Source organism: Sciurus carolinensis, chromosome 1 (genome assembly GCF_902686445.1).
Source record: "Sciurus carolinensis chromosome 1, mSciCar1.2, whole genome shotgun sequence".
NCBI classification, from domain to species: Eukaryota; Metazoa; Chordata; class Mammalia; order Rodentia; family Sciuridae; genus Sciurus; species Sciurus carolinensis.
Window position 1 is genome coordinate 113,941,577 of NC_062213.1, and position 7,461 is coordinate 113,949,037.

At 40.3% G+C, this 7,461-nt stretch overlaps 1 protein-coding gene across 1 annotated transcript; it reads right to left on the bottom strand.

Moving 5' to 3' along the window:
* Positions 1-1,329: 1,329 nt before the first annotated feature.
* On the bottom strand, positions 1,330-6,928 carry Prmt6 (protein arginine methyltransferase 6). Its single transcript, XM_047554867.1, has 2 exons — positions 5,689-6,928; positions 1,330-3,547 (listed from the first exon to the last, which is right to left on the bottom strand). Exon 1 carries the CDS (start codon positions 6,910-6,912, stop codon positions 5,785-5,787), a length of 1,128 nt encoding a protein of 375 aa, XP_047410823.1. The 5' UTR covers positions 6,913-6,928; the 3' UTR covers positions 1,330-3,547; positions 5,689-5,784.
* Between the last annotated feature and the right edge of the window lie 533 nt (positions 6,929-7,461).

Below are 7,461 nucleotides of genomic sequence, written 5' to 3' on the forward strand. Positions count from 1 at the left end.
CAGCAGTTGCCAGGCTCAGTGGTACATGCTCATAATCCCTGCTGGGGAGTCTGAGTCAGGAGAATGACAAGTTTGAGGCCAATGTCAACAACTTAGTGAGACCCTCCTGTTTCAAAATAAAAAAAATAAATAAAGGACTGGGGATGTCGCTTAATGGTAAAGCAGCCCTGGGTTCAATCCCCAGTACAAAACAAAACAAAACAAAACAACACAACAACAAAAAAATAGGTAGTAGTTTGTTACCAATCACAATACTCACTTTTGTTAAAATCCCATATTTCAGGGAAAAATATAAAAACTGACTCTAAGGAAATTGTGTGTCCCCAAGATGTTTTTATGTTGTCCACTGACTTTGGAAAAACAGCTATTTTCCCCAATCCCATCTATCCAACTACTAACACCTAAACTCAATTAGCTATACTCAACCATTTTCCTTCCACTCTACATAGGTCAGAATTTGTATTCCTCTCTTTCTTGTGACTAAAATTATAAAATATACAAATTTATATTTAAGTATAGTTACAGCCACATGTAGCTCTCCATTCTATTTCCCTTCAAAATTTGCACTGAAAGATCTATAAACCCAATGGAATTTTAAATTACTTTGATTTTTGAAAATTGAACAAAAGACAGAGTGTTCTGCTTCAGTGAATGTTTCTATAAATCAAATGAATTCAAATTTAACTGCTATGTAGGGAAATAATGCCAGCATAAGTGGAAGTCAACTGATATATATTTGACCACTGCCATCATTATTACTTAGCACCCCCTGGTAACTGCCACTGAACACTAAAAACACAGGTGTAGTTCAATACAGTGAGCCAAGAGGAATGTATCGCTCACTGGGTGGGTTCTTCCCCCGGCTCTGACCATATTCTCTTTACCTTAGAAATGTTTATTAAACCTTCTCCCCATCGTTTTTGGGTTTTGTTTGTGAAGTTCTTCCTTATTTCCTTTCATAAGCTATCTTTACTTACATTTACTTTAGAATTTATTAGGAATTAACTGCTACTATTTTTATTATAATTAGAACCATGTTGTTAGTACTTAGTTACAAAGCTTTATAGGTCTTGATGGTTCAACCATCCTGTTTCTCATTACTTTTTATTTTTAGCAAACAATTTTGCAGAATGTGAAGGTTTTTCCCAAACACATATCTCACTTCATTAAAGGAGTGCCTGCAAAGATTTTTAAGAGTACAGAAACCATTTCCTTCTTTCTGGTCTTCCTTCTTTTTGTTCTTTTCTTGTACTTGAAAGAGGAAACTGGAAAGAGGATTTCCATTCCCTGCTCACCGCAGTTCCCTCTATTGTACACGTCTGCTGTGTTTAAAGCTACTCAATCAACTGAAATCATCACCAGTATTCCCCTACTACTAGTACTATTATCAATAATGATGAATTTAATTATCAAAGATACCAAAGAAGCACCATTTCAGTGTTATTGGTCATGTCCTAATTTTTATTAAAATCCTCTTAGTATTTAATCAGGTCCAAGATTTTTGTTTCAAATGTCTTTTCCTACAAGTATGTACAATATTTTGACACATAGTCTAATTACACCATATTCTTCCTTATCTTCACTGTAACTATTTTGACACGTTTGAAAAAGGTTTAGAAACCTCTAACTCTCCTTACTAGTGTGTTTAATATTTAATCAAAGAGCTTTATTCATGGTTTCCTCAAGGTTATCTATGTGTCTTGAGTTTTCATATACTCAGAAATTTTGATTCTACAAAATGTAAAATTCTGTAAACTTGGCTAAAAGTATGGGATCAAATCAGTTTTCTAACCAAATGAAAAATTTGGGACACACAAATTATGGGGGCACATATTTTAGTCCTCTGGTTCTTTCTGTAACCTCCTCGCCTTGTAGGTATTCCAGAAAGTAGGAAAACATTTTAAGGTCAAAAAGATTTAGACAAAAATAAGGTTATATAAATACCAGCAAAACACATATTCTTTATTACACGTGTGAGAGGAAAAATCAGGGCAAAATTGGAGCATGGAAATGGAGCCAGATACAAAGACTTAAAAAAATAAAAAAGGACAAGTCAGGCATAATGTTGGCTCAGCTTTCTAGTAGCCGATGTGGAAAGATCACCTATCCAATATGATACGTCTTTTATAAAACAAACCAGTTATTCAGAGGATATAGATTTATTTCCAAAACTAATATTAGAGAGGATTTTTTTCCTGAGGATTTCATTATGTATCTGATAAAATAAGCAATACTTTTGCTGCCTTTTCAACCTTGTTTCAACAGAGATAAGATTTAGTTGAATGAACCTTTCCAGGCTCAACAAAGCATGCAAATTATTGATGCAGATAATTATATGTTCCTTATCATATCTTAGTTGAGTAGGATTTACTTATCTTAGAACTTATATTGTTGGTTTATTGGATCGGTAAATAAATCAATGCATCAAAAGATGCAAATGTGAGTGGAATCTTTGTTATTAAGTGCTCCTAAAGATCAATCCCTTTGTGATATTGGGTAGTGTGAAATACGAAGATAACAAAAGGGCTGGTCATAAGCAAAATGTTAGATAGTTGTTTGCTAGAAATGCTTTTCACATTTTCACCTTTTTGAGTTCTTGCCCATTTTCAGCATCACTTTCAAACTCATCTTGATCCTCTGCTCTCTGGTACCAAGGTTCAAGGACAAATGGCCTGACAGTATTGAGGATTCAGTTTTCTAGGGGCCTCAGAATACATATCACATTTGATTAGCTGATAAGGAATGGGCATTGGGGATGTTCCTTGAGTGCTTAGTATTCGTGAAACCTTGAGATCCTATTCTTAAAGGGGGTGGTTCTTCAAGGCCTAAGAGATCTTCAGTGAGACTTTTGAGGGCTAAGGACTTTTCCCTTTCTTCCACTCATAAAAGATAAAAACAGTTTTTACCTACTTGAGAAGTATGTACTTTAATGCTTTTCATTGAAGCATGCAGGATTAATATAATGAAAAAGTGAATTTTTGAGGTAAGGAAAAGACTTGAGCTCAACTGTCAAGTATCAGATATGCAATCTAATGCAAATCCTTCAATATGTGTATATCTGTGCCTTCCTAACACCAAGACCAACCTAGTCCTTAGCCCTTGTTTATTATACTTGATAGTTTAGCTTATGAAGGCATGTATCTGAAGGCAGAATTTGTTCCATTGGTTTGTATCCTAAATGTTTAACACAACTGTTACTTAAAATAATCAATAAAATATTCATTGAAATGAATGTATTCATTGAATTAATGAAAATATTTGGGAAATTTCACAGGGCTAAATAAATTGTTTGAGGGAAGTAAGTATAACTTTACCATGTTTTTCTTTGGGCCCAGGAGTTCCTGCCAGAGGCCCTAATGGCCCTAAGCAATCAGTACTAGTCCATATAGACAAGAAAGGACAGTGCCTGGATGTTGATACATATTAGACTTGTATCCTTCCGGAAGTGTCCTCACTCCAAAGGTCTTGGTTTTCCTTTGGATCATTTGGTGTCCAGGGTCATACATTGTTCTTCATGTATAGCCATGCTGATACTGTCACACAATACCTGTAAAAAAACCAAAATGTTGAATATTTATTCTGTAGCAAATTTTGTATGTATTTAACAGCTCCAGATTTGCATGACTTTCATGTAATTACAAGATCGAAAAGGTACTGAGAACTTTTCACTTAACAGGCACTATATAGTTACCTGAATTAACCATTATAGCCTCACATTTCTATGAAATAGGTACTATTGTTATCTCCCTTTTGTTATGTGAGAGGCTTAAAGAAAAAAATAAGAGTTTAAGTAGTTTGTCCAAGGGAAAAAGTAGTGGAGCCTAGGTGCAGGCATGGGCTGTCTGGCTCCCCAGTCCAATCTCTTAATCTCTATACTATGCTGTCTCTTGAATACCTGTTTTTATAATTCATTTTTCTTTTGAGAAAGACTAACATGAATTTTGAAACTTACTTTGATTAATTATGACATATCTACCTTCACTCCTAGTTTCCCAGTTTTAACAGGATTTTTCTTTGCTTATATTGGGGTTAATGAGAAATCTATAATGCATGTGAAATATGGAATTCTGAAGAATGCTTTCTCTTGGCCACATAGTACAGAGATTGTTATAACAAGTTTAAACAAACAAAACCATTAGAAATCTACCATATCACACACTAAAACTCTAAATAAGTAAATGCTTGATTTTAAATATATAGATAACTCCAAAATGAGCTCTATAACTTAAACTTAACCTAGCTTTCTACAAGCTAGCACTCTTATAATAATGGTATTAAAATGGTGACAACTGTAATTGTACTGCTTGCTATTGAATTATTTTGTAAAATTGATGATTGAAGCATGTATGCTTCCCTTCAAAATAGATGTATTTAATGGATAGTGTATTTAACAATATCAAATTTTAACAAATTAAACTTCAGTACTTTAATATGCAATGAATAAAAGAGCAGAAAGCACAATTTACAATAAACAAAATGCTAGAGTTCTTAAGAACATTCCCACTTTTTCTATTAGCATATAAAAGCTACTAATATGCAAAAACCATACCATTAAAAGTTTGAATTGCCCTGAAGCTATGTTCTGAAGGGTTTAACACTGAAGAACTGACATTAAAAAGGCAAAAGCATTAACTCATAGACAGTACAAAAAATGTATTTCATCTATAAAAATAATGGGACTGCCAATGTTTTATTTGCCAGAGATAAGGAGGGAAACATCAGTGAAATGAATTTGACAACATGACTCACACTTCATTACAAGCCATTTTCCCAAATTCACAACTTTCACATTTGGCTGATCTAAAAAAAGTTAAAAAAAGAAAAGAAAGGAACTTTCACAAGATGTAAATAGGCCAAGCCATATGATTCCTCCACATGTTTAAACTGACACTTTTCTAGCTGGGAATGTATTTTCCTTAATTTAGAGGGCTTAAATAATGTACCCAGGGTAATGAATAAGGCCTGGGTTTAGGTTCAGAAACCTTCTCTATTAGCCTGTTTCATAATTACTCCAATATTATGGAACATACATGAAACATTTTCTTGGTTGTTTTAATAGTATTAAGAATTTTAAAAATCCATGCTTCGAAGTTTTTCAGACTTTCTTCTGTTATCTTTTGAATTTCTTAGGTATGCTATACAATTACATACAGTCCATTTTCATGTGTTCATAAACTTTAGCACCCTACAGAAGTAGTAAGAACTGGGCTGTTTAAACTACTTCCTCATCTCCTCCCCTTAATTACCATTGTGAGGTTTATTTAGAAAAGGAGAAACAAGTACCATAGCCCATAGGCATGTAGGAACGGAGGGAATTTAGACACAGAAAATATGGCTCTGGAAAGATTAAGTCATAGTGGAAATTTCTGGAGTCGATTGAACCCTTATACCCTTCTTCCCAGCTACAGACTTAGATAAGGTGTGAGGTGTTTGGTTTGTACATGGACCCATCATAAACTTATATTTCAACTACCTTTTTTTTTTTTTTTTTTCCTGTGAAACAAAAGAAATACAAGTGCTTGTTACCACATGCTTTTAAGGCTTAAAAGCCCATCAATAAGCACGCTGTATCCATGGTTGGGGAGATCACTTTATAAATAAACATTACCAGAAGAATCTCCTCAAACGGAGACTGAAGTCAATCTCCCTCCCCAAGAACCATGAGGGAAAAGAGAGATTGTCCCCTACTTGCACATGGGATCTCCCTCTCTTCTCCGACCTCCCTATGCCTCTCCCAAACAGGCCAGGCTGCCTTGGAAAGTGGCTGGGAGAAAAAAGCAACGCTCAGTCCTCCATGGCAAAGTCTTTGGTCTTTTCCTCCTGGTCCCCCACTTTGTAGCGCAGCAGAACTCGCAGGCGACGAGGGTTGTCCCGGGAGGGCAGCAGCGTGATCTCTCCAGAAACGTCCGTGTCTTGCTCCACTTGCACCGGTTCGTTTAGGTAGAGGAGCGCCTGCTTCCAGTGCGTGGCCGGGTGAAAAGGCGAGGTGGACAGCACCAGGGGTTTCTCCGAATCTCCTCCAGGGAAGGTCACCTGGAACCAGATGGCAAAGCCATGCATGGGCGCTGAGCCATAACAGCTGCAGCGGAAGCGCCCGCCCACCCCGGCCTCCAGCTCCTGCTCCAGACCGGCGCGGGCCAGCTCGAGCTGAGCAAAGCGCTGAGGCCGGGCCAGCACGTCCTCGCCGGACAGACCCTGCACCACGATCTCCGAGTGGCTCATGAGGCAGCGTGTGGCAAAGCTCTCTAGGCAGCTCATGTCCACGCCATAGTGCTGCTTCACCTGGCTCCAAAAGCCTAGGCGCCACTCCAGCATCTGGTCGCTGATGGGGGCTACGAAGAGCTCAGCGGAAGCCGGCAGGAGAATACCGCCCTCTTTCAGCCATTTGGTCCGCGCATGGAGCACAGAACTCAGCATGGACTCGTGCAGAAGTCCATAGCCCATCCACTCGCTCACGATGGCATCCACCTGCTCTGGCAACTCCACCGTCTCCACCGGGCCCGGCAGGACGTGCACCCGGTCCTCCAGCCCGTTGAGCCGCACTACCTCCCGGGCCTGTTGCCAAATGGCGCTGGCTTCCACCGCATATACGCGCCGGGCACCGGCCTGGGCACAGAAGATGCTCAAAATGCCGGTGCCTGCGCCAACGTCCAGCACGGTCTTGCCTCGCAGCGCTGCCCAGTTCCGCAGGATGCCCAGGCGGTAGGCATCAGTGCGTACGCGGTCGGCGATCATCTCCTCGTGGACCGACACGTCTGAGTAGCACTCGTAGTACAGCTGGTCCCGCTCGCGCTTAGTCCTCCGGGGTCGCGGCACAGCCGCCTCCAGCTCCCCGCCATCTTCCTCTTCAGTTCCCACCCCTCCTTCGCCGCCGCCCCCCGACTCAAGCTTTCTCTTCTTAGTCTGCGACATCTTGGCGGCTGCAGCCGGCTCCCGGCGGGCGTTGCGCGGCGCCGCGCGGCTCGGAGCCCGGGGCTTCTGGGACTTGTAGTGCCCGCCCGCGCTCCCACTTCCCGCCGGGCGCCCAGCATCTACGCGAGCTCGCCCGCCCGCCCGCGTTCTGCGGCTTTGAGGTCCTGGCGCCGCTTTTCCCACCCACCACACCCACGGTCTGCGATTATTTCAGTTCTCCCTCCTTCCCTTAGCCCTTCAATTCTATTTAGCTTTCACTCTCCTCCCGAAGTAGACACGCCCACTTACAACTCGAAATTCACCTTCGGTTCTGTGCTCATTTCACTGGTTTCACTCCACCTAATAAAACTGCTCTGCCCGCGTACTATCATCTCCTCTGAACAGTTGTAATTCTTCATATTCTCCAGTGTGGCAATTAGAAATTGAATTACGCATTCCTCTCTTCGGTTTTCAGTGGAGTCAGGCTACAAAGAGGGTGTAAATCGGACTTAGTGAAACCCTAACTTTGTAAAACCTTTGTGATTCTAATGCGACCACTAATCAACTGAA